Consider the following 24,277-nt stretch of genomic DNA (forward strand, 5'->3'; position numbering starts at 1 on the left):
TTTCGTGCACTCTGGTTTCCATCACATGTCCTGTTGCACTAGAAGTGGTTTAGTCATGCTGGCCACATGACCCGGAAAGCCATCTGTGGACAAACGCCAGCTCCCTTGGCCTGAAAGCGAGATGAGCGCTGCACCCCATAGTCGCCTTTGACTTGACTTAACCATCCAGGGGTCTTGTACCTTTACCTTTACCTTTGTACTTATTATCACACGGATGCCAATTATTATTTGCATTGTGTTTCCTTGTGGTGTTCTTATCATTCCTAAAAGTTGAGCAACACATGATAATTCTGAAACTCTCACAGCCTGATAACATCAATTCTCCTGCCAAGAATACTCTCTACAACTATGATGGGAATGGAAAGTGCCCCTTTATGATGTAAACTAGGATCAGACTTGGCTAGGAAATGGTGTCTTAAATAGAAGCAAAATAAAATCAGGTGTTAAAACTGTACTAGTAAATTTCTATACAAGACTAAAGCTTTTCTATAATTGTGCCCTTAGTACAAAATGAAATATTAATGAGTCTGCAGGAATATAACCATATTATTTTCACTTGCTGAAATCTGTTTTAATGCTTTGAAAAATAAAACAAGATTTATTCAGGTCATGTATTGGTAATGGGTAGTGCCAAATAAATATTTCAGTTGATCATAATCTCATTCTTTTAACTGCTCCAAACTTTAACATACCTTCAGATATGTACTATATAACTCATTTGCAGTAAATTAAATTTACATGTAGTACAATTCCTGGTATTAACATTTCATGTGGGCAACATGGTTCTGTAACACAGAACTCTTTCTTTCTTCCAAATATATTATTGGATTCCAAATGCCAAGCTTTTGGGTTTTTTTAATTCTTGATGCAAATCAGAGTTTGGAAATCCAGTTCGCAGCCATATAGCATTGTGGAATTTTTTTGGTAACTTCATTCCTTTATTCTGATTGTGAACATCTTTGCATGCAAGTTATTCCTATTTTCTTCTGTGACAAAAATCTTAAAAACATGTATATACTTAAAGTATTTCCTCACAAATTTGTTACCTATATAGGATAATGTGCACTAGCAGCAATAAAATTATGGTCTACTTTTTTGGCCCAAACAGTGTTGATTACCAATGGTATTCTTTAATATTTAAAAATGATTTGAGTAACTTTACAATTCTCAGCTTTGACAGTTATATATTCTTGACATTAATTATTTAACTTATTCTTGGACTTCCTTGCTTCTTGTTTTGGTTTATATGAGTTACAGTGTAATAGTAATTGGCTACAAACAAAATCTGATTCAAAATAGTTACTTCAGAATTGTCTACTAGAGAAGGTCAAACCACTAAATAACCAAACAAATTGTGAACAAACCTAATGAAAACTCTCAACCATTTATTTGTATCCCTGACAGCAAATTTGTTTATACATATTATACAGTTGATAGTTTCTATTGTTTTGATGGATTTTGCTATACATCTTTCTTCTGCCTCCAGATCTGTTCAAGCAGGTAGCCAGTCCCACTGGATTCTGTGACCAGCGTCGTCTAGGCCTCCTCCTGCATGACTCTATTCAGATTCCAAGACAGCTGGGTGAAGTTGCTTCTTTTGGTGGCAGTAATATTGAACCCAGTGTTAGGAGCTGCTTTCAGTTTGTAAGTATACTTCTGCTTATTGCTATTGGTTTTTTAATCCAAATGTTATGCAGGGTACATAAACTCAGGCAATAAGTGTGGAGATCAGAGTATGTATGTTTGTTTATTTAATATTTAGTTTATTGAAACATTTTATTGGATGGGGCCAGGCAGTCAGAATATGGCAACTCTGCACTCTAAAGTGACACAGCATCCATCAGATTAAATGTAAAATACATCAAATAAAGAATGGTGTTGGGAACAAGACCTGTCCAATTTTATCTGTTATTTCCATTCTTGCCCTGCCAATCAACCCAAAGGTCCACAAAATTAAAACTGTAGAGTCATTGGCATGAGGGAAATGTGACACTAAATCTCAAAAGCCTTCTAGTAGAGTAGAGTAGAGTTTAGTATAGTAGTATAGTATAGTATAGTATAGTATAGTATAGTATAGTATTTTGACTTGCATTTTTGAGTCACCCTGCATACTTCCTGAAGGAGAACATTCAAAAATATGCTTCACTCCTAGTAGATGTCAATCTTGCTTCTAACACTGCAAAGCCTGAAGCAAAGAGGGGAAAAGTTCAGATAGGAGATAGCAGATACCATGGCAATATACCCTGGCTTCCAACACTTTAACATCTTAAAGAACTTTCAGTTTGGCTCAGAAACTAACCATCAGCCAGTGAAATTTCTGAATTGCCATTAAGTCACCCGGCAAGTCATCCATGATTCTGCAACAGCACAAGGGAAGTAAGCGGGGATTTTAAGTTGGTCTAACTTTTGGTTTTTCAAATTCAAATACATTTTGTTTTAAATAAAAGATCAAGTATGTTTTTCCATGGCCGTTAAGGGAAAGCTGACGGTGAACAGCAACAGTTACTTTGGCAAAGTATGTTTAGAAAGTACTGAGACAGGAGTCTGCAGTGGGAGACAAAAACAACTCATTAAACTTAAGGAATAATAAACTGAAGGGACAGAATTAGCATTTCAGAGAAGTATCAGAAGAGTTCATTATTTTATGACCTCTCTTTAAAAAAATGCTAAGAAGGGTCTGTCTGGTCAATACAATTCACAATGTGAGGCAAAAATAACTTTTGTCTTTGTAATTGAAAGGGTCACTGGAGGGAAGAAGCAAAGGAACCATTATGACTCTTCCTTCTCAAGTTTTAAATCCCCACTTCAAATGTTAGACCACACTATGCATGATAAAAGAGGTTTTCCCCCTCAAAGTGATCACTGTGCATTTCAAGAATGTATATCATTCCCATTGTGGTCTTTCGGCATGGAAATAGACCTTGTGGGTGACCTCACTCAAACATCATTAATCAATCTGCAGGCCTCTTTTCATGTTGCTTAAAGGTTAATGTATTGTTTTGTAGTACAAAGTAAGGGGTCTTTACTTATGATGGCCCTAATTAGTTGAGGTTTAAAAAATATTAATACAGTATACCATATTATACTATTTTTAATATTACATTTTCCCCCAAAAATGAAATAAATATTGGCTATCCACAGGTTTAAAATTCAGGTCAGTTTGTTTCCTGATGCTATATACTTGGTTGCACCAGTACTTAGTTATACTTAGAGCTAATTGGTCTTTTGGGCCCAACGTGCAGCTTGATAAATAGGCATAAAGATTGCTGTTTATTGTTTATATCACATATGTCAACTACACCCATTCATGGAAAACAACAATCTTGCTATTACTGCCCTTTAGCATACTCTGCATAGCCCCATCTAGGAAGACATTTTGAAAGTTCTAGCCAGTATGAAGTGTTACAGCCTAAGGTAGAAGGAAGGAACATGTTGTTGTTGTTGAGTCGTTTAGTCGTGTCTGACTCTTTGTGACCCCATGGACCAGAGCACGCCAGGCACTCCTGTCTTCCACTGCCTCCTGCAGTTTGGTCAGACTCATGTTGGTAGCTTCGAGAACACTGTCCAACCATCTCATCCTCTGTTGTCCCCTTCTCCTTGTGCCCTCCATCTTTCCCAACATCAGGGTCTTTTCCAGGGAGTCTTCTCTTCTCATGAGCTGGCCAAAGTATTGGAGCCTCAGCTTCAGGATCTGTCCTTCCAGTGAGCACTCAGGGCTGATTTCCTTCAGAATGGATAGGTTTGATCTTCTTGCAGTCCATGGGACTCTCAAGAGTGTCCTCCAGCACCATAATTGGCAGCGGGTGCATTATGTTGCTAATGAAGTTAGCTGTTAGTTGCATTAAGCCATTAAGCTTCCAGGCCCAATTCAATGTCCTAGTTTAAAGAGAAAGTGGCAGACTCTTTATGGCCAGGGCTCTATATCAGAGACATCTGAACTTAAAAAAACATTTCAGAAGAGCCCTCTTCAGAAACATCACTATTTGAGAAGTGAGAAGTAGGGAAAGGGACTTGTCTCCAAAGTTCTGGATTCCTTTTTTGACACGTCCGCCATTGTTTGTTTTTGCTGAGTATTATACAAAGGTTGTTTGCTGCTTTTAGTGAGTTTGTTATCTTTTTTATGTTTTAATTTTTTAATATCTTTAAATGCTGTATATTTTGAATTGCATTTTATCAGTTATGATTGTGTTGTTTGAAATTTCTTCAACATGTATTTGCATTATTGAAAACATTTGTGCACTATACATTCATTCTCTCTCTCTCTCTCTCTCTCTCTCACACACACACACACACACTTCTTCACAAATCTAACTCAAGGACTTTTCATTATTAATGGGAATTGGCTGGAAGTGAGGTTTTTATGCTGATAACATCCCTGGTAATAATTTGCAGTGATTTCAGAGAGAATGAGAGAGAGAAAACCAGCAGCAAATGTACTGTATCAGAATCTGTTCTCCTGGTCTCAGTGGCTTAGGCATGCTGGCAACAACCTTGTCTGTCATGCACAGCAGCACAAAAATGTAATGTTTACTGTACCAGGAGATAACAAGGGGTGGTGAGGAAATGTCCCTGATCTTTGTTTGAAATGCAAGTCCTTGAAAGTAGCGGGGGAGGGAAGTCTTGTTCTGTCAACATGCATGTGCTCACAGCATTGGTGTTTGTAATACTCCCTTCAACTGCAGCAAAAATGCTACAACTGCTTCAAGTACATTCTTTGTCTGTAAGGAATGAGGTGGCTTTTAAAAAAAACTTTGCCACTTTGAAATTATTTTTCTTTCCACAAGCTTGAGGACTCATGCAGCGCCTAGGTTACAAACATTAAAAAAGGATGTACAAAGAGTAGCTCTTGGGAGAAAATGACGACTTCATGTGGAATATAAAATAGAACTTGACTTTGCTTATTCATTTATTTAGTTCTCTTTCTTTCATCCCCCCTATAACACACAAAAAGCTGTGGCAATAACAACAGTTTAAGGGCAAAGGTGCAATAAAAAGAGAGGACTATATATAGGAATGGGAATATACCTCATGTCTGTTGAACCCTGTCTGTTGAATGTCAGCTAAAATATAGACTTCTAGAGAAATATAGTGTTTATGCTGTTCAAACTTGGCACACAGGTGGTGCAGACGAGAGACTGTTGTTCTCAGCCCTGTAGTGGAACATGGTGAAAAAGACATTTCCTGAAATGTGGCTTATCTTACATCATGCTCAGTGGTAGATCCCAGGCTTTTCAGGTCACTGGCCCTGATTTTAAACACTGCCTGAACACAGCTACAGTCTAACCAGATTTCTGGTTTCCTTAGACCTACTTTTCCCTATTTTTAGACTCGGAAGCAGCATTCTGTAAGGTTGTTTCACTATTACAATAATGTTGTGTTTTCCTTTTACAATGCAAACTTGTATGCTTCAGAAAACTTAGCTAGATGAACCAATTGTCTCATTCATAATTTTATTTGTATGCTGCTTTTCCATAAAAAAAATCATGCTCAAAGTGGTTTTTATAACAAAGAAAAGTTGAACACATTTCAAGATCAAACACTTTAAAACAATTTCATTGTAACATAATAAAACAACAAAGTAGCAAATATAACATCACCCAAAATGACAGAAACATTCCAGTATTATAAATATGATTACATTAACAACATCCAACAGCAAAAATGTAACAGGAGTGTGACAGTTTCACCTTTGTTTTAGAAATAGATATTTGTACAGGACTAGCAGATAGAAAGGAAGTCTGCTTTGCATCTACTACACTGCGAATATTTATCATTTTTAAGTCTTGGTTATCCTGTATGTAGTAATACACCAATACCTTATTTAAGAGCCTATGGGCATTGCTTTTTTTAAAAGAGCACTTTACCAATGTAAATTTGAATCTCAGAATTTTAAAATAGTTTTAGTGTAATGTAGACTGAAATTAGGGACACAGGTGGAGCTGTGGTCTAAACCACAGAGCCTAGGGCTTGCCGATTGGAAGGTCGGCGGTTCGAATCCCCACGACGGGGTGAGCTCCCATTGCTCAGTCCCAGCTCCTGCCCACCTAGCAGTTTGAAAGCACGTCAAAGTGCAAGTAGATAAATAGGTACTGCTCTGGCGGGAAGGTAAACGGCATTTCCGTTCGCCAGAAGCGGCTTAGTCATGCTGGCCACATGACCTGGAAAAACTATCTGTGGACAAATGTCGGCTCCCTCGGCCAGTAAAGCAAGATGAGCACCACAACCCCAGAGTCGTTCACGACTGGACTTAACTGTCAGGGGTCCTTTACCTTTTTTTTTTTTAATTGAAATTATTAGTAGAAACTTTTTTTTATGGTTGACCATGGGACCTAAAAAAAGAGGATAAACTTCAAACTATGCTGTTATCCTGATATCTATCCATGTTTAAATGTATGAAAATGAACCAGAACTTTGAGGGGGAGCAATATACTAATAGATAATTGAGGGCAGAAAAGAGAATAGGCTTTATAGCTAAAAAATGGAGGCAAGCACAGTCTTGGTGAGTGGTTGCATTGTTAACTTTTGTAATCTACTAAGACAATTTTCTTGAAAGCAGGAATTAACAAAATATGAGGTAAAGCAGACATATGTTACATTTTTTAGAAGGCAGTTATTTCTTTTCTTTTTAGCATTACATAACATAATGGTGAATAACCAGCTTTCCTCTCCAAATGTTTCTTGGCATATGAATGCAAAAAAATTCCAACAAAAAACAACAGATATTTAGAATTTAATAGGAATTTGAATATTAGATGTAACAAATTGTTATTTGCAAACTGGGAAATGCACTGTTAACTTTGTTCTATGATTTACAGTTTTATTGTGGCAGTTGCACAGAAATATGTTAACAGAAGGGGGAGGAAATCTTCACAGTTTGCTTTTGTTGTAGATTCTTCCCTTATGTAAAACCCTTGGTTACTCTCTGGCTGGATTTAGAGATGATTAAAGAAATTGTAACAGCAGCTCAGGGAACATTCAAGAACTATCTGTCCTTTACTGTCTGACCCTGACAAGCTTTTCTCAATATGGCTTTAAATCTTCATGTAATATAGTTCAGTACTAGTTTTGGTGCAGTTTAATGCTGTTAATCTCCAATAGAAGAGATTGTAGATAGTATAGATGTAGTGATCAGATAGACAAATGTCAAAACTGATAGCAGCCAACAAAATTAAAATAGATGTGCAGAAGCTGGAGAACTGAAACATATCTTTGCATATGACAGGAGCCATTTCATCCATTCACTGTATTCCCATGTAAACTAAAAGCATCTGCAAATGGAGAGGTGAATACTTTGAGCTGTTCATTCTTACTCTGTCTACAGTTGACACACTGCAGCATTTCAGTACAGAATCCATCTTTTTCATTCCAGAAATGGCATGTAAAAGGCTTGTTTGTGTATGTGTGTGCATAAGGTGAACTCAAATGACCAGAGCAGCTTATTGAAGATCATTATCTAGCTAGTAACAGCACAAATTTCTAAAGTAAATCTTCACATGGCAATAAACAGATATCTCACCCACTAGAATTGCCTAATCAAAAGCATTCTAGTTGTTGTTGTTTTTGCAGAAACACACACACATACACACATGAGTCCTCAGTAAATTTGTTTGGCTTTCTGCAAAGTTTTGAAATAATGAAATATGTGCAAGTATTCAGATATCTAAATTAAAATTAATACAGTACAACATTAAAATAAAAGCAAAGAATTCCTCAGTGAATTGTATACATGTGCCTCCCATTTTACAATAGTTATAACCTATCTGCAGTACTGCCCCTTATAGATTTTCACTTTGTTCTGTTTAAATTCTAATCTCTCCCCCTTGTCCCTCTGTCCCCATATTGCTATTTGCAAACAGACATAGAACCATGCAGGGATAATTAAGAGATGGCTATGGATAAATGGCTGGATGCTTACTCAGATAGATGTGGTATTGTGTAAATAGTCCCTGAGAGATGTGATGTCTCTACCCTTGTGTGCCCATGGCAATGCATAAACCTCATAGATATTTAAATTGTCTTTGTAAAGTTTACTATCTGTGCACCTTTCTGAAAAGTTTACTGAATTAGCATATATAACAAGTAATAACAACCCAAAAATCCCTTTTTCAGTCAGATTAATGCACTGTTTTAGGTCACAGTTTATGGCATCCATTATTTTCTTATCGCAGTTCTGTTTCATTTTATGTTTACAATTATTGGCAGAAAGATAGAACTTTATAGCATGTGTGTGATCACTGCTCTTTGTCATCTCTTCTGTCTTAAAACACTGTAGATATTTACTATTATTTTTGCAAATAAAATTATTTGAACTCCTTGACAAGTCAGCATTCTTATCTGCTTGCTTTGGGAGTGTTAACTTCACCAGTCTCATTTCGGATCAAGTAGCCAGTAGGTTTCAACTTAGAAATGTGTCACAATTTACATTTATTTGATCTGAGGGCTTAAAAATAAGTATGATAGAGAAGACAGTGTATACTTATGGCTGGACATAGATGGCTATTAAGAAGCTAAAATAATTCTGAGGGCTTTTCAGGAGTGAGAGAGAAGCCCTAAAGTACTTAATTAGTATTCTTCCTTGATGAAATTAAGATTAAGCTGGATGGATAGTGACTAAAGAAGAAAGACTTTCTGAAAGTAAAGGAAGCCCAGATGACATGTATAGGTTGCAAATGAGGTTATAAATGTATCAGTAAAGGAGAAGAAATGGAATTGGTTTGCAAAATGATATTTATTACTGAAACAGGAGAAAGAGGATTAAGTAGTCCTTATATACTCTTCAGAATAATTCAGAAAAGAAGACACCTATCCTAGATGCATGTGTACGCTGAGATTTAAGTGGAAGGAGAAAATGTTAAGGACACAATGAGCCATTTCATTTAACACCAAGAAAAAAGAGCTAAAAGTTGGTTTCAAGGGCAACAGTAAAGTCTGTATTAGTTTGCAACTGACCTTAGAAACGGAGAACAGTGATATCATTGGAGGGGGTGGAACATAGTAATACATGATGGAAGACAAAAACTCATAGAATCATAGAATCATAGAATCATAGAGTTGGAAGAGGCCACAAGGGCCATCGAGTCCAACCCCCTGCCAAGCAGGAAACACCATCAGAGCACTCCTGACATATGGTTGTCAAGCCTCTGCTTAAAGACCTCCAAAGAAGGAGACTCCACCACACTCCTTGGCAGCAAATTCCACTGTCGAACAGCTCTTACTGTCAGGAAGTTCTTCCTAATGTTTAGGTGGAATCTTCTTTCTTGTAGTTTGGATCCATTGCTCCGTGTCCGCTTCTCTGGAGCAGCAGAAAACAACCTTTCTCCCTCCTCTATGTGACATCCTTTTATATATTTGAACATGGCTATCATATCACCCCTTAACCTCCTCTTCTCCAGGCTAAACATGCCCAGCTCCCTTAGCCGTTCCTCATAAGGCATCGTTTCCAGGCCTTTGACCATTTTGGTTGCCCTCCTCTGGACACGTTCCAGTTTGTCAATGTCCTTCTTGAACTGTGGTGCCCAGAACTGGACACAGTACTCCAGGTGAGGTCTGACCAGAGCAGAATACAGTGGCACTATTACTTCCCTTGATCTAGATGCTATACTCCTATTGATGCAGCCCAGAATTGCATTGGCTTTTTTAGCTGCCGCGTCACACTGTTGGCTCATGTCAAGTTTGTGGTCAACCAAGACTCCTAGATCCTTTTCACATGTAGTGCTCTCAAGCCAGGTGTCACCCATCTTGTATTTGTGCCTCTCATTTTTTTTGCCCAAGTGCAATACTTTACATTTCTCCCTGTTAAAATTCATCTTGTTTGTTTTGGCCCAGTTCTCTAATCTGTCAAGGTCGTTTTGAAGTGTGTTCCTGTCCTCTGGGGTGTTAGCCACCCCTCCCAGTTTGGTGTCATCTGCAAATTTGATCAGGATGCCCTTGAGTCCATCATCCAAGTCGTTGATAAAGATGTTGAATAAGACCGGGCCCAAGACAGAACCCTGTGGCACCCCACTAGTCACTCTTCTCCAGGATGAAGAGGAACCATTGATGAGCACCCTTTGGGTTCGGTCAGTCAGCCAGTTACAAATCCACTGAGTGGTAGCATAGTCAAGACCGCATTTTACCAGCTTCTTTACAAGAATATCATGGGGCACCTTGTCAAATGCCTTGCTGAAATCAAGGTAGGCTACATCCACTGCGTTCCCTTCATCTACCAGGCTTGTAATTCTGTCAAAAAACGAGATCAGGTTAGTCTGACATGACTTATTTTTCAGAAATCCATGCTGACTATTGGTGATCACAGCATTCCTTTCCAGATGCTCACAGACTGTTTGCTTAATGATCTGCTCCAGAATCTTCCCTGGTATTGATGTCAGACTGACTGGGCGGTAATTATTTGGGTCCTCTCTTTTCCCCTTTTTGAAAATAGGGACAACATTTGCCCTCCTCCAGTCTGCCGGGACTTCACCTGTTCTCCAGGAATTCTCAAAGATGACTGCCAGTGGTTCTGAAATCACATCTGCCAGTTCTTTTAATACTCTTGGATGCAGTTCATCTGGCCCTGGAGACTTGAATACATCTAGACTAGCCAAGTATTCTTGTACTATCTCCTTAGTTATTCTGGGCTGTGTTTCCTCTGCTGAATCATTTGCTCCAAATTCTTCAGGTCGGGCATTGTTTTCTTTATCGGAGAAGACTGAGGCAAAGAAGGCATTGAGGAGTTCAGCCCTTTCTGTGTCCCCTGTTTGCATTTCACCATCTTCTCCTCTGAGTGACCCCACTGTTTCTTTGTTCTTCCTTTTGCTACGAACATACCCATAAAAGCCTTTTTTGTTGCTTTTAACCTCTCTAGCAAGCCTGAGTTCATTCTGTGCTTTAGCTTTTCTGACTTTGTGTCTACACGTGCTGGCTATTTGTTTGAATTCCTCTTTGGTGGTTTCCCCCCTTTTCCATTTTTTGTACACATCCTTTTTTAATCTTAACTCAGTTAAAAGTTCTTTAGATAGCCACCCTGGCTTCTTTAGGCACCTTCCATGTTTCCGTCTCATTGGTATTGCCTGAAGTTGTGCTTTTACTATCTCCCTCTTAACAAACTCCCAGCCATCATGAACTCCCTTTCCTTTTAGTATTACTGTCCATGGGATCTCACCCAGCACTTCCCTAAGTTTTATGAAGTCGGCTTTCTTAAAGTCGAGAAATTGAGTCCTAGTATGCTTGGCTGCTCCTTTCCGCTGTATAGTAAACTTCAGAAGAGCATGATCACTCGCGCCTAATGATCCTTCCACTTCTACCCCACTAACCAGGTCATCAACATTGGTTAGGACCAGATCTAAAATGGCTGTTCCTCTTGTAGCTTCTCCCACTTTCTGGACAATGAAGTTGTCTGCAAGGCCAGTGAGGAATCTGTTTGACCTTATGCTCTTGGCTGAGTTTGACATCCAACAAATATCCGGGTAATTGAAGTCCCCCATTACTACTATCTCCCTTCCTTTTGCATGCTTGGCCATCTGTTCCAGGAAGGCATCATCTATGTCCTCCGTTTGGCTTGGGGATCTATAGTAAACTCCCACAATGAGGTCACTGTTATTCTTCTCTCCCTTAATTTTGACCCAAATGCTCTCACTTTGGCTTTGAGGTTCTAAATCTTGGATCTCTTCACAGGTATACACATCCCTGACATATAACGCCACTCCTCCTCCTTTCTTGTCTGGTCTGTTTCTCTGAAATAGATTGTATCCCTCCATTATTACATTCCAATCGTGGGACTTATCCCACCAGGTTTCAGTGATGCCTATTATGTCATATTTAGTTTGCTGTACCAAGAGCTCAAGCTCATCTTGTTTATTTCCCATACTTTGCGCATTAGTGTACAGACATTGAAGTCCATTAATCATTCCCCCGTGTCTCTTATTTAAGGATTTTTTCCTCCCACCACTAGGTCTGCGTGCTGTTTGCTCCATTCGGTCTATGACATTTGGATGATCATCTTCATCAATTGATAGACTCCTACCTTCAGGAGCACTGTCTCCCTCCCCCACATTAGTCAGTTTAAAGCCCTCCTGATGAGGTTTCTGAGATTTTTTGCAAAAACATTCCTCCCAACCGTTGTGAGGTGCAGCCCATCGCTTGCCAGAAGTCCATCTTCAAGAAACTGCATTCCGTGATCTAAGAATCCAAACCGTTCCTGTTTACACCATTTGCGAAGCCAGTTGTTCACTTCCACTATTTTTCCCTCTCTCCCTGGGCCACGTCGTTCAACTGGGAGGACAGATGAGATGACAATTTGTGCATTTAATTGCTTCAATTTCCTGCCCAGAGCCTCGTAATCTCTTTTGATCTTCTGGAGGCTATTGCTTGCAGTGTCATTGGTTCCCACATGAACCAAGAGGAAGGGGTATTTGTCAGTGGGTTTTATGATTCCTTGCAGTCGTTCAGTTACATCTTGGATCTTAGCCCCGGGGAGACAGCACACTTCCCGAGACATCTTGTCAGGCCCACAGATCACTGCTTCTGTTCCCCTCAGTAGGGAATCCCCTATCACCACTACACGCCTCCTCTTAGGTCTGGTCGGGGTTCTTCCGTGAGCTGTCCGTTCCAAGGTCGCCTGCACATTCCCTGAAGACTGCCTTTGCTGCTCGTCTTCATATACCTGATCGACTGTAATGAGGGAGAGATCCTCAAATGGAGTCTGCTCTTCGTCTTCCATGCTAGGGGAAAGGACCTCAAAGCGATTGCGTATTTCTAAACAATCAGAGCGAACCCTGGGCCTCCTACTTCTTTGAGTCACGTTTCTCCATATATCTGGCTCCTGTGTTGGTAAACTCATCTCTTTATGCAGGTTTACAAAATATACCTACGCAAAATACCTTATGTCTGATGAAGGACAAAGCTTCACATCCTGACAGAAAATGTGTTTCAAAACCAATGTTTTATTTCCTGGAACATTATAGGGATGAATTGAAAGGAGGGAGAGTGTCATCTGATTTTCCCTGCAAATGCTTCCCTATGCTGTTTTTAGCTGTTGCTCCTCCCCCATCAAGGTTCAAAGAAAACAAAAATAACCCCAGTTGATGGAATATTTCCATGGAAGAATTCATGGATATCGGAAGGGTTCTCTTTTCACCTGCCAGTTCTCCCTTACAAATGCCCCCACCCACATTTATGGTTGGTTGGTTGGTTGGTTGGTTAGTTAGTTTAGTTAGTTATAAAGGGAGGGAAGAGGAATATATAGATATACCTGTGGGGGTGGGTGGAACAAATGTGTCACCATCTGAAAATTAGATGAAGGGAAATATACTTGGTTGGAAAGGGGGAAATTACTTGTAAAATGAAAGTTTTCCCTGTGTCCTGTAATGTAATCTCCTTTCTCTCATAGGCCAATAACAAACCTGAAATTGAGGCAGCCCTTTTTCTGGATTGGATGAGACTTGAACCACAGTCCATGGTATGGCTGCCAGTTTTGCATAGGGTGGCTGCTGCTGAAACTGCCAAACACCAAGCCAAGTGCAACATCTGTAAGGAGTGTCCAATAATTGGATTCAGGTACAGTGTTATATTGCTGATTTTTACAAGATGAACTTAATGCATCATCAATTACTACTCTTTGTAGAGGTCATATATGAGCACTGAATCCTTCCTTCCAGCACATAATATGGGTGTGCCTAGAAGGCACTGTGTAGTAATTTCCTCATCTCCTAAAGGCAGCCTCCTTAACAGAAATGCTTGTTTAATATTCCTTCTGTTCTGTAAAAGTAATCATGCTGTTTGGATACCTAAGACCATTAGAAGAACCAACCTGGATCAGACCAAGCATTGATCTTATTCAGCACCTATCGAAAGCCCACAAGCAGGACATGAACATTTTTGTAAAACATGTAGTTGATAACTTGCTGGATACAAAAACGTTCCTAGAAGAAGTTGCTTAACATAAATAAAATAAAATCCTGCTGGAAAAACCATTGTGTAATGTCATTTTAAAAAATTAATCTGCTCAGTCTATAGTCTCCTTAAGAGACATGTCAACCCCGAATATGGAAATTCTGTTGATGTGCTTAGAGACCTGGATCTCAACAGTGTGCTTACTATAGCAATGAATCTAAGCCAACATCTTGCAAAATAACTATGGATTGGTATACCTGTTAGGAATCTACTTAGCTGTTAAGTAAATACTATTTTCAGTTATGCTTAGACTTGTTTTATCACCTTTTCCCCTAATAACAGTTTTGTATGGTCCCTGCATGTTTCAATCTTAACATTGTCTTACCACTGAGCTCTTGACAAGGAGCATTTTGGAATTATTGTGTAAAGCTCAGATAGATTACTATGAGTGTGCTGCATGACATGAAATTCTTGCTGGTACTTTTGTTTAATATAAAGTACTGGGTGGTTAAATAAAAGAATGTAAAAATAAAAAGTAAGCATTTATTTAATTTATATGACACCTCATAATTCTTGCAAGCATCCAACAGGATAAAAGGTTGCTTGCTGCATTTAATTACTGTATTCTTATGTCATAATCTGTAGACTACAGAATATGGATTCACATTACCAAATCTAACATTTCCCCCACTATTACCATTGTTGGGCTGTGGCTAGACTGTCTCTATTTAGGAGAGACTGCGGCGAATTTACCAGCCTCAGCTGATGAAGGACAGAATTAAAACAATATTTTAAAAATCAAGTAAAAATACAGATAATAATAAATTAACAACAACAACATCCCAGCAATAGCCGTTTCCTGAAAAACAGCCAGTTCCTAAAAGCTTGTTGAAATAAGGTCTTCACCTTCTGCTGGAAGGAGGAGGAGGGAGCCAGTCTAACTCTCTAGGAGGGGAGTTCTTAAGTCTGATTGTAGCCACTGAAAATGATCTCCTACTTTACACCCGAAACAAAATTTGGTGCACGAGTGCTGAATTTGTATTTTCTTCTTCTCCAGGTACAGAAGTTTAAAGCACTTTAATTATGACATCTGCCAAAGCTGCTTCTTTTCTGGGCGAGTTGCAAAAGGTCATAAGATGCACTACCCAATGGTAGAATATTGTACACCGGTAAGTGACATCAGTGTCTCCTAATACAAATTCTGGAGAGAAGAGGAGGGGAAATCATTTGTTTGTGTAAGACTGTGGAGGCATTGTGCAGTATTCCTTTTAAATTAAATCATCCTTCACAAAACTGTTTTTTAAAGCATGAATATCTTGCTATATCCAGTGAAAATAACAGGAATAAATAATAATTGGAAGTTGCTAGTTATTATTTATATATTGCTGTGTCGTAACAACTAAATCCATACTTTTCCAAGGTTGGCCAGAAGAGGAAACTATGGTTCATTAAAGAATTCCTAGTTTATTCAGGCATGTCATAACAGGACTGTGTGCACAGGCAAAAGGCTTATGTGTATCTCAGCTTATGAATTCAAGAGAAATTCATCCAAATGTGGCCGATAAATAAAAATCAGTAGTATACGCCAGCTTTTAATCAAAGTTCTCAAGTGCTTTTATTCTATCTATCTCTTTCCACCTAGACTTAAGATAATGATTGCACTGATATACATATCCAAGGAAGGGTGTAGTGAAAACATGTCTGAACAACTGGTGTTGTTGGTGTGTGTTTTTTCCAAACTGAAGGGGGAAATTGTTATTCTTCAAAGTCATAAAGTGCATTAGCACTTTCTTCTAATTGTAACTCGAGAGAATTGGATTATATAATACAGCCGACTGTTTCTACTTGCTTCTTCCTAGCAAATGAACAAAATCTTCCTTAAAAACGAATGTAATATATAGAGCAGCATCTGTTTTGTAGAAGTGATTTTTTTTGTTACTTTGTTGATAAGGTCAATATAAAAATAAAAATCTGATAAACAATATATTTGATTATGGGATGCATATTATTGAACATTACGAGAATACAGTTTCACCAAAAAAATGGAGATTATTCTCTTGCTGCTTTTCTATTCTGTTCCTACTGTGACACAGCAACCTCCTGTACTACCTATTTTGCTGTGTTGGTACATGCCACATACAAAATTATGGGTTATCACAGACCTGGCAAACTTGTTTTTTGTAAATATTTAATGTGTACATTAACAGCCTCATGTTCATGAATACATTTTTTTGAACAAATTTGCTTATATATTGCAAAACGCTAGATCATGGGAATCAAGTTCCTGAAGTAAGTTGTCATGCACTTCTAATGCATAATGGTAAAATGTTTATGGTTTGGTGGAAGAGGCCAGTCAAATATTTGGATTTCTCCTGTAAAGTGATACCATTAATATGTTGCTTCCAGACTACTTCAGGAGAAGATGTTCGTGACTTCGCCAAGGTATTGAAAAACAAATTCCGAACAAAAAGATACTTTGCAAAACACCCAAGAATGGGCTACCTGCCTGTGCAAACAGTGTTGGAGGGAGACAACATGGAAACGTGAGTGAAGCAGATAAATAATTTTTTCATTTGTTAAGTTCTTTGAGCTGCCCAGTTGGCACCTGATCCCTTTACTTCCTAACTGCATAACGCCACTTTCATTTCTTTCATTTTTGTTTATTTTGGTTGAAATTAATATACAAGCTGACGTTTCAATTGCTATAAGTTAAACTTGAACTAGTAAAAGAAAAATGCCTGTGAGCTTATTGATTGCATTGAAAGTGTTTAAAGTGGTTGACATTTAGTGGCCCTCCAGATGCTGCTGGACAACAGCTTTCATTATTGGGTTGATAGGGGTTGGAGCCCAGCAACATCGGGGGGCCCACAGATTCTCCATCCCTAAGATAAGCAGAAGTCAACATTCATTCACTTTCTCTTGATATGAAGAATACTTTTATCAGATATAGAACCATCAGTAGAGCATGAGACTTAATGTCAGGGTTGTGAATTTGAGTCCCACATTGGGCAAAAATATCCTGCACTGCAGGGCATTGGATTAAATTGCCCTCTTGGTCCTTTCTCACTCTGCGATTCTATGAATTAGTAATTTTGCTTAATTTTAAATTTATACTGTAAACTTCCCACATTTTTCCATATTTCTTCCCATAGAGATGATGACACAAAAATTATGTCTTGAGTTTTTCTTTCCCTATCATCTGCTAGTTAATAGTTACATGATTTAATAGCAATTGCACTACAGCTTGTTATCTCTCTCCTTCTCTTTAATATTTTATTTCGCATATTTTTGGCTGCTTTCCATGGACATTCATGTTGGTCTATTGGATTTTCCTGTTTTTGGGTTTCTTTTAAACTTTCTGTAATTATTTTGCTGCTAAGTTTTTTCTGCCTCTCTCTTCACCTCCTCATTTTTTGTCTTGCAGTCCTGTTACTCTGATCAACTTCTGGCCAGTAGATTCTGCGTGAGTACTTTCGCCAAAGTGTGCTGCTATTGCTTCTGCTGTTGCGTTCTCTCACTATTTGTTTTTAATTTCTGTTGAGTTTGTTTTTTAACATATGTCCATTTCCCTCCTTCCTCCCCACCCGGTTAAAATCTAAAACAAAAATTTAGTCCAAATCAATGGAATGGTATACCAGTAAGGTTTCCTGCACTTCATTAAATGTACATGATTGTATTCAAAGTTACAGTCCATCAAAACTGAATCATATAAGTAATTAAGTTAACTTCTATCTGAATCACAGAGGTTTGGTTGCACAGTCCTACCTCATATGGAAGCATGCACATTAAATATCTGAATTTCTGGATTAAAGTAGGCATCATTGGTTGGGAAACAAGAAACTTTGAGATTTGATATTTTTTTTTGGAGGGAAAGGAAGTATATTATTGATCTTACTTTTAAGGTCATTATTTAACATTATGTACACACAGTTGCCCTAGTCCAGATGTATGTGTGATCAAATGCACATTTGGCTATCTGGTACATGCATGCTCTCCCATTCATTTCAGTGGAGAAGCCAGATTGGCACCTATGGGTTTTGGGGGGATCAGCCTTCAGTGTAAATGAATGGAGAGGAGCTTGTAGATGGGCAGTGTCTGTGCAGAAGTTCTGCTTCTGCCCTCCTAAGCAGTCACAAGGTTCTGGTATATTGTAAGTGCAATTACAATGTATTATTGAGAATGAACAATATTTTTCAATATTGTCAGAGATCTGGTTCTGATCCATCCAACACAAAGCATATTCCAATATTTTGTTTCAGTGGCGAGTGTTCCCTGCGTGTAGATTCCTCCCACTGAAGTTTAATGAATTGTGCCTGAAGTTTCAGGAGCAAGATACTATTATTTCTCAACAGAAATATCTTATTAATTTAAGGCCGCATGAATTCACTGACAAGTTAGTTTAGTAATTGCAGATATGAATAGCTATCCACTTTAGATAACTATCAGCTTGACATCGATGCTAACATAACTTTAACATTGGTCTTAATTATTTGTTTGTGCTACTTAATTCATATGTCTGCTAAATATTAGGGAAGGAGGAAGCCTAAAATTAGTCTATGAACACTACTAAAGGGCTTCTGCCCTTTCCTTGCAAAAAGTGATTACTAAAATAAGCAGCTCTAAAACTACAATTAATTCACAGTATATATTTGGAGCATACTGTTGTAAAGACTAACTGCATTCTCTTAGAAAGCAATCCTATAAATGTCCCACTAAAGTAAGTTCTGTTGAATTCAGTGGGGTTACTCCCAGATAAATTGTCTAGGATTGCAGCATATAATATTAATGAATGAGCATCCTGGTTTTTGCTGCATGTATTTGAAGAGCTGTGTAGACTGAATGCCAGTACACACCTACTGCTAGGTCTGTGACCTGTTTTCTATTGGATACTCAACTACAAGTGAATTAAGAATAGCTTACATTTTTAGTGGTATCTGTAAGAGTATGGGACATTATTTTTGGCTGGCCTTTCTAGTCAAACCAACACCTGTGGTCACCAGGGCCTGGTTTTGCACTGCTCCAGCAGCAACCCTGCCCCTTCCTTATAGGAAAGGGTCACAGGAAGGATGTTGGTTCAGTCACTGTGAGGCAAGGCACTTTGGGCACCTCAACATTTAAGTAACCAAACACTCCTTAGATTTTCTTCAAACCTTGGAACTGGGGAGGGGGCTGGGATCACTTGAGGGCAGCAGGCTAGTGTAGCAGGTACAAGGCACGCCACATGGCACTCATAGTTCTGGCCACTCCCCCTACCTCAGCATCTGTTGGCTAAGGCAGTTTCTTCACTCTGCCTCATCATAGGTCTAGCCCAAGGGAGGAAGGCTGATCACTTGTTATTCTCACTTAAGGATGGGGAGCAAAAATATGAGAGCCTCACAGCATGTTCATTAAAATTCACGAAAAATAATTTTTGACAGTTACTGTATATGACAGTTACAGTATATGCCTATGAAGATATAATTAAACTTCATTATTTTTTACACAACAAAACATTAAAAAAAATTGGGCGAATAGCACCTGGCCTGCTGTCTGCATCCAGCCAGTCATTGTTTTCACCTAGCACATGCAGTGCACAGGGACTTTGATTTAAAACTATGAACAAACTATTTATTTGCAGTTAGCAGGATAGAAGAGAAAATGAGCTGGAGACATCAGTTTAAAATAGATTTCAGTGGATTCATTCTGAACTAAAAGTTGGTTTAACCTTGATTTCTACTATTATTGTATCTCTCCTTTTAAATTAAAATGTCCGTATCAAACTACCTCTCTTTGTAGTCAGAGGCATCTCAGTACCTTGTTTCTTTTGTGGAATTTCCTGAGATGACACAGGTTCCTTCTGGCTTTTATTTCTGTCAGTTTAACATCCAGTACATAACTGTGTCAAGTCTACAATTTGATGGCACATGGTTGGCCAATAAATAGCTTCTGAAACCCTGATTTGCATTCTTCCATTCCCAGATGATTTTCATGTATGGCATTCAGTATTTCTATCCTTAGGTCTTGTTTTATGATTCCTTAATAATGAATATTATGTCCATTTAATTCCTTCATCTAGTTCTAATAAATACAAATATCACCAGACATTTCTTTCTGGCCATTCCAGAAAAAGGTTTCTAAAGGATCAGCAGAATTCTTAATATTCACTAGTGAAACTCCTTTAGTTTCAGAATGAAAAATAGCAGTGTTTAATCTGTGACACTGGTTCTCCTTTCTTCAGATATACACTCTGGCTCGAGTATCAGCAACTGAGATTTCTGCAGTGTTAATAGTCATCTTTTGATTCTTAGACGTGCCTTATAAACTGCCTTCACTGGATTTTAAATCTGTTCCAACAACTACTGTTTTTACACAGATGAAGTTGTGGGATATTATATATCCAAATACTGTTACTGATGTTTCTTTTTCTGCTTGGGCATAGTTCAGTTTGATAGTTCTTGGTGTTCTGAAAGCACATACAACAGGTGAGCCTTTCTACAGTACATTATTTAAACCTGTTGTACAAGCAACTGATTACGTGGTTACTGTTTTTTGTATTATAAATCTTCCAAATTGGTGTTTTTCGTAGTAGCTGCTTTAACTACTAGGCAGACATCCAGTAAGATTCAACAACTTCAACTGTTTGAGGAAGTATTTATAATATACCTGTTATTTAGTTTATATTTATAATCTGGTTTACTGTACCAATAAGTTTGGCTTACAGTGATTTGCAAGTTTTTAAAGACAGCACATAATCTTTTCTCAAAGGCAATTTTAGAAACTACTGTTCTGTGACCATTTGTGATAAAAACAACAACACACTATTCACATTCTGGAGCTGAGGAATCCAGTGTACCAGTGAATAAATAATGAGGCTTTTCTTCTGTTTCTGCTGATCTAAACCTTATCTTTGGCTTTGAACTTTGTTGTAGTTCAATAACTTTAAGCAAAATTATTACCCATTCCACATTTCCATCACTTTTCCAAGTGATGGATAGGAATTTATGCTATAGTCAATGTTTGTACAGCAAATCTTTACCAGATCTTCATATCCACTGAGGCACTTGTTTCTGTTTGGATCTTTCTCTAGTGCTAGGGCTTCCCTTGCCTAAAAGTACACACTTCATTGTTAAATCAGTGATGTGTCAGGGATGAGCTGTAGGATGGAGAGAATCCCCAAAACCAGATTGAAGCATTTCTTATGAGACCCTTTATCTACCCCACTCAGCTCTATCTGTTCCTCTTCTATGTCTCTTCTCTTTGTTGCATTATTGAAAATGTAGGGGGGGGAAACATATTTTTTTAAAGCTTCACCTACAACATGAAGAAATAATGTTCACTGAAGCATATAATCCTCCTTATTTAATTGCTTGGAATTCAGTACTATTCAAATACTTGTGTACAGCTTTTTCAGAAGTTCAAACACCAAGCTTTGTTTTTGATTCACTGTTTTACAATAGAGTATCTGCTGCTTCAATTTTTTATAAAAATGATATTAAAGGAGACTGAATAAGGCAATAAAATGTACTTTACTTAATACTGTACAAAACTTACTATTACTGATTTCCAAATGGAAGCCACTCCCATTTCCCCCCAGAACTGCTTCCCTCCTTCCTGGAATACTTGGTTCTTGCCCATCATTATGGGCATGTGAGACAAATCATCCCATTTCACTTCAAGAAGGGGGCAGTTCCGCAGCTTCAGCCACTAACATGAAAGGGAAAGCTAGAACTCTTTCCACTGATTAAAAAAAGAAACTTGAACTCTTTGAAACAGAGAGAACTATAGGCCACATGTAGGTTACATACTTGCAGAATTTGTAAACCTGTATTTGCTTACATATAAAACAAGAAAAGTTGCTAGAAGTAATATATGCTTATTTATAATTTTGTAAAACAGTTTTGATTCTGTCTCTTCATGCTTTAGTCCGGTTCTGAAGTGTCTTGTCTGCTTTCTCCTAAAGCTATGAAATTTATGTAGAGAGGGAATAACAAATACTTACATTAAACAGGCAATTTAACTTATGAGAAAAAGAGGCATTGTTTGATGCAACTGAGTTCTGACAGTTAAAAAAACCACATGTGATGTGTCAGAGCAGTAAAATGCATGAAGTGTTGCTATTAAAATACTACCAAGCAATATTTTTAAAAATGACCTGGTCTATATTACAAAGTTATCTCATACAATGCAGTGGTGAGATCTGAAAGAACTATGTTAAATTGCATGTCAAACTTTTGTGTAAGGAAATTTGAGATGGCTGAGAAAAGGTCTATCACTTCTCCTGGAAAAAAACAAAACACAACTTCTTGTTATTGGGAAACATAGTTTTTATACTATAGCTGGTTCCCCATATAAAACTAAAGTGAGAATAAATTTTCTCAGTCTCTTAATAAAACCTGAGACTACCCCGAAATGCACAATTTTCCAATACTAAACATACTGCAGGCCAACGATATTTTTAAAACAATGCCAATACTTCAGCAGAGGTCATTTACACACCTGGTTAAAAGAAAAAAAAGTCTAATGATAGATTAATTCATCATAGGAATGGCAAACAGAACTCAATAGCAGCACTGGCAAACCCCGGGGGGTGGGGAATATTCACCTGAAGCTATTCAGCGACATTATGAAGGATCTTTACCCCAACTGGATTTTGGCTTGAGATTGAAACAATACTGAGCCTGCTCTTGCAAAGAATCCCCATGGATGTGGCGCCAGCAATGGTAGAATGTTTGTTCATGCTTGAATAGTAATGGATTCAGAAGCATTAGTGTTCCTAATACTGGTACACAGATCTAATACTTCCATTGAGGGAAGCAGGCAATTACAAATGCACCCCAAGCACTTACACAACATTTTGGTGTGGTTTATTTTATCCTCCTTTGAGCGTATTTGCTATATACAGCTTATACAACACACTATATGCAGCACACTGAACAGGCTGCTGCAGTGTCAGGCTTTGAAACCTGATTCAGAGAACTGCAAGGGCAGCTTCAGGATAGAGGCTCATCTCCACCCGCATTGAGCTCTCACCCTTCATCTTTCTGGGAAGGTACTCAATGCAAGGACCTCATCACCTTCCCTTTGATCTGTTTGGAGGAGCCCTTGATTGGGAGGGCTGGAATAAATTTGGAAATTTTCAGGTGTCTTCTCCTTGATGAACCAATATTGTAGACAGGAAATGCAGCTTAGAAAAAGAGCAAAACAAAGTCTGAGCATAATACAGACTTGAACAGCATTGGAAGAAAGTATGTTTATAGCAAATATTTTGCAAGAAGCTCTTCACATAACAGCAATTGTCTGGTTTTGAAAAACCCCCAAACTTTTGAAAGAGTCAATTTTCACTAAATGTTTTATACAGGTAGGTTGAGGAAGCAACATGGGTTGCAACTCTTAAGTGTGATGTTTCTTAGATGCAGTGAGGCCAATAACAACTTTGGTGGATTTTCTCTTTCTAAGGATTATTACTTGTGTGATTAATCAGTGTTTTCTGCCTTATAGGCCTGCTTCGTCCCCTCAGCTTTCACATGACGATACCCATTCACGTATTGAACATTATGCTAGCAGGTACGAGACGGGGACAAATCTCTGTTAGGCAAATCTTCCTTGAAACAATTATTAAATTATCACCACCATTAATTATATTTCTCCACCTTTTTCAAAAAGAGGACCAAAGCAATATGCAAAAAATCAAATATTGGAATTATAATGTCCAACACCACACAAACTTTAACAAATGATGCTAGGGCTATTAAAAGCTCCAAGGATGGAGGGTATACATGTTTACTAACTTCTTCTAATCAGCTTGCCAACTAACTTGCATGCAGAATGACTGCATGATATTTAGAATGTACATACAATTCACTTAAAACAGGAATTGCCAAAGCATGCTCTTGCTTACATCTAACTCTGAGTTTGTGCTCAGAACTTCATTATACATTCTTTTTTCCAGAGGTATACTTCAGTGGAATCCTGCAGTGACCATGTACTACAAAATAGCGATATCTGTCCAGGATGTGTCAATTTTAGTCCATGTATCAAAAGTGATACAGCTTAATAATACAGCTTCTGAATATTATAGGGGAGGAAAATGACGGCTTTGAAAAATAATCATACACTATTAGTATACCACACATTTGGAAGACTCATCTCATATATATCAGAGTAGAAGCTAAATTCTAATATTTACAGTTTTTTCTGCCCCAGCGAGAGAAACATGAGTGGGTGTGTATAGCAAAGAATAGTACAATGTAATCTTTTTAAGTGACAAAAAACTTAACTTTTTCTACATGTCATTTATAGTGAAAGCAATTAGTCTTAGATATGACTGCTGAGCAGCCTAACTAGTGCCAAGGGAAAGAACAGGGGTGTGGGTGCTATTATTTCAGAACCATTTGTGCTGATTGTTACAGTTATCTGTGTCACATTTAAA

The 24,277-nt window shown here is 38.1% G+C and overlaps 1 protein-coding gene across 13 annotated transcripts in view; it reads left to right on the top strand.

Moving 5' to 3' along the window:
- Positions 1-24,277, top strand: part of DMD (dystrophin) — a 995,174-nt gene that overhangs the window by 943,379 nt on the left and 27,518 nt on the right. For 10 of the 13 annotated variants that reach the window (XM_053386964.1, XM_053386963.1, XM_053386966.1 and 7 more), the window contains 6 exons: positions 1,487-1,644; positions 13,367-13,533; positions 14,927-15,038; positions 16,276-16,412; positions 17,294-17,332; positions 23,347-23,412. In XM_053386964.1, coding sequence (XP_053242939.1) covers positions 1,487-1,644; positions 13,367-13,533; positions 14,927-15,038; positions 16,276-16,412; positions 17,294-17,332; positions 23,347-23,412 — 679 coding nt within the window. Of the gene's footprint in view, positions 1-1,486; positions 1,645-13,366; positions 13,534-14,926; positions 15,039-16,275; positions 16,413-17,293; positions 17,333-23,346; positions 23,413-24,277 lie in introns of those variants that run through there. The other 3 variants (XM_053386969.1, XM_053386967.1, XR_008330241.1) reach the window with 2 other exon arrangements.

Source organism: Podarcis raffonei, chromosome 4 (assembly GCF_027172205.1).
Source record: "Podarcis raffonei isolate rPodRaf1 chromosome 4, rPodRaf1.pri, whole genome shotgun sequence".
Classification (NCBI taxonomy): Eukaryota; Metazoa; Chordata; class Lepidosauria; order Squamata; family Lacertidae; genus Podarcis; species Podarcis raffonei.